A 3,155-nucleotide genomic window follows, 5' to 3' on the forward strand; every position below is an offset into this window, starting at 1 on the left:
ATAGGATGGAAACAAGGAGTCAGTGATGGCAAAGAAAATACAACAGACAGCATCAGCAGGACCCAGGAAGAAGAGGTGCTCACAAGTATTTTTTATGCATGTGACACAAAACACAAAGGTAAGTTGAAAATGATCTGCTTTTCATTGTTTGGTGGTACTAACCAAGTCATGTGTTCTATTAGGAGAGAAAGAGAAATGGTTCGGGGATAGAGGATGTCTCTATCTGTGTACACCCATGTGGATGCAACCTAATTTGGAGAAGAGGTTGGCGGTTTAGATCTTAGTTATTTCCTTGCAAATTCTTTGTACCTATTTTGCATATTGTAATAGTGACTTGAATGATTTTATTGAATTTAGCAGCTGACTTACCAGTTCTAATTATTGACTGGAACTACTTGTCAGGTGTTTCCCCAATTAAGAAGTATATTTTTTAAATCTATAAAACCACTATACAAGTTTAACTGAAAATTTTTAGTTAATTTTAGATTTTTCACTTCTATATTTTTTGGAGATGTGTCCTTTTAAAAATTTCCACAAGCAATTTTTAGTATATGAATGATTTGCACTCATTGTAATAGAATTATTGCTAAACAGAAAGAAGAGGAAAAAAACATTTTTCAGTAATCTCATTTCCCTGTTAGTGATTTGCTTAGTATCTTTACACAATTTCCTCTGTCCATATGTTTGACCACATATCTGGGCACCCCATGGCTCAGTCAAGTTGAGACATAAATTAACCATCACAGAAGACCTTTCTAGTTTTAAAGTATCTGATAGAGGGTTAGAGGTTTTGGTGGAGGAAATGAGATATATTCTTATTGATTTTATAGCTTTCTTTACATTTTTACAAATGAAGAATAATCTTTCTAAATAATTTTATTAGTAATTTTATTTCTCTTTCCAATCCTTACTATCACATCTAAATGACATGCTATATTACCTTAATGTTCCCTTTAAAGTTATTCAGTCTCCTTTACAAAACTATCTCCTCTTCCAAGTTATGACACTTTTTTTTTTTGTATCATGGTCTGTCTTTACTTTTCAAGAGAAAACCTTTTACTCTTGTATCAATCGTATCAACTTTCTACTTATTTTCCCCTCTTCCTGGCAAGCAACGAGCCCAAGGCAGGCTTTACTTGGGAGTAAAAGACAAATGTTATCTAAATTAATTAAATTAAATTAAAAAAAATTTTTTGAGACAGAGTCTTACTCGGTCATCCTGGGTAGAGTAATGTGGTATCATCATAACTCACAAGAGCTTTAGTCTCTTGGGCTCAAGATATTCTCTTGCTTCAGCCTCCCAACTAGCTGGGACTATAGGCACCTGCCACAACACCTGGCTAGTTCTATTTTTAGTAGACACAGGGTCTCACTCTTGCTCAAGCTGGTCTCAAACTCCTGAGTTCAAGAAATCCACCTGCCTTGGCCTCCCATAGTGCTAAGATTATAGGTATGAGCTGCTGTGCCTGGCTGAGAAGTCCTATTTTTAAAGATTAGTAGGTCAATTACTAACATAGTTTAGATGATTTTAATTTCTGGATGTGATTATGGGACTGATTGTGTCTGAGAATGGACTCCCACAGAGCCAAAGAAAAACTTCCTTCACTGAATGCTTCATAAGAAAAGAATGAGAGAAAAATAAAGTTTCATTTTGGTCACCTCCAATAAGTAATTATTGATTACATGTATTGATATTTAAACCTCACAATAACTCTATATGATTGATGTCACCATTCACATCTTACGAAGAAACCAAGGCTTAGATTTTTTTCCAAAGTCACACGGCTGGTGATCATCAGAGCCAAGAGTCGACACTAGGTCCATTAGATTCTAGCTCAAGGCCAGTGGTCTGCTGTACCATGCCAGCTTGACAACACAGTGAGGGTTGCATGGCATGTTTCTAAGAGCCAGGAGACATGAAAGAGTTAAGGACCACACTTGTTAAAAGTATATCTTGGGAGAGGGGCACAGTGGCTCAGACCTATAACCCTAGCACTCTGGGAGGCTGAGGCAGGTGGATTGCTTGATCTCAGGAGTTTGAGACCAGCCTGAGCAAAAGTGAGACCCTGTCTCTACTAAAAATAGAAAAACTACCCAGGTGTTGTGGGTACCTGTAGTCCCAGCTACTCAGGAGGTTGAACCGAGAGGATCACTTGAGCCCAAGAGTTTGAGGTTGCTGGGAGCCATGATGCCATGCACTCTACCCAGGACAATAGAGTGTGAGACTCTATCAAAGAAAGGTAAGGTACGAAGGTAAGGTTGATTCTCAAAGTGTGTCCACTCCCTACTATCAGCATAACTGTGAGAATGCAAATCTCCAGGCTTCACCCCAGATCTACTGAATCTGTGTGGCAGGGCCCAGCAAGCAGTTTCGACATCATTCAGGTGCTGCTACTGCAGGCTAATTACAGCAATCCCTGTATCTTCAGAGAAAGCGTATCTTTGGAGAAAGGCAGGTTTCTGACATCCTTAAGAACTAATTTCCCTGTCTTCTTCCTAAGGTTCAGTAGGAGTGGCCAAAATAATGAATTATCTGAGACAAACAAGCAGCCAAGACTCGGAAGACAGTGGCCTTGAGGAGCTGTGGAATGTGCTTGATCCTGAGAAGAGAGACCCCCAGGTGGATCTGGAAACTTTCCAGGCCGTCATGAGAGAATGGATGGCTTCCTGTGGAAACAAATGGTACTCAGAGTGCTTGTGGGATGCATTTAGGATCCAGTGTGTGAGGAGATTGTGACTGACGTGAGTCACTGTTCCTTGTACTGATGGGCATGCTGCATCAGCCTGCATTAGCAGCACCTGCTGGCTGGGCCCTGACACGCAGATTCAGTGGATCTGGGGGGAGGCCCGGTGATTTGCATTCTTATAGGTTTCCCAATAATGCGTTAGAAGGGAGCAGGCACACTTTGAGGACCACTGCTCTAATATGTTAATTCTGATAACATTCATTTCTTTGTGTTTGTTTTGTTTTGTTTGTGTTTTGTTTTGTTTTTTGAGACAAAGTCTAACTTGGTCACCCTTGGTAGAGTACCATGGCATCTTAACTCACATCAACCTCAAATTCTTCGGTTCAGGCAATTCTTTTGCCTCAGCTTCCCAGGTAACCAGGACTATAGGCACCCACCACAACACTTGGCTATTTTTTCTTTTCTTTT

The 3,155-nt window shown here is 40.0% G+C and overlaps 1 protein-coding gene across 1 annotated transcript in view; it reads left to right on the forward strand.

Annotated features, from left to right (window-relative positions):
* The window catches only part of LOC111726212 (lymphoid-restricted membrane protein), a 44,581-nt gene that overhangs the window by 1,803 nt on the left and 39,623 nt on the right, over positions 1–3,155 (forward strand). The window contains exons 2-3 of the mRNA XM_023514705.1: positions 5–118; positions 2,502–2,682. Of these exons, the coding sequence (XP_023370473.1) occupies positions 5–118; positions 2,502–2,682 (295 nt within the window). The remainder of the gene's footprint in view (positions 1–4; positions 119–2,501; positions 2,683–3,155) is intronic.

This window comes from Otolemur garnettii, unplaced genomic scaffold (assembly GCF_000181295.1).
Source record: "Otolemur garnettii isolate 467f Iridium unplaced genomic scaffold, OtoGar3 scaffold00057, whole genome shotgun sequence".
Taxonomy (NCBI): domain Eukaryota; kingdom Metazoa; phylum Chordata; class Mammalia; order Primates; family Galagidae; genus Otolemur; species Otolemur garnettii.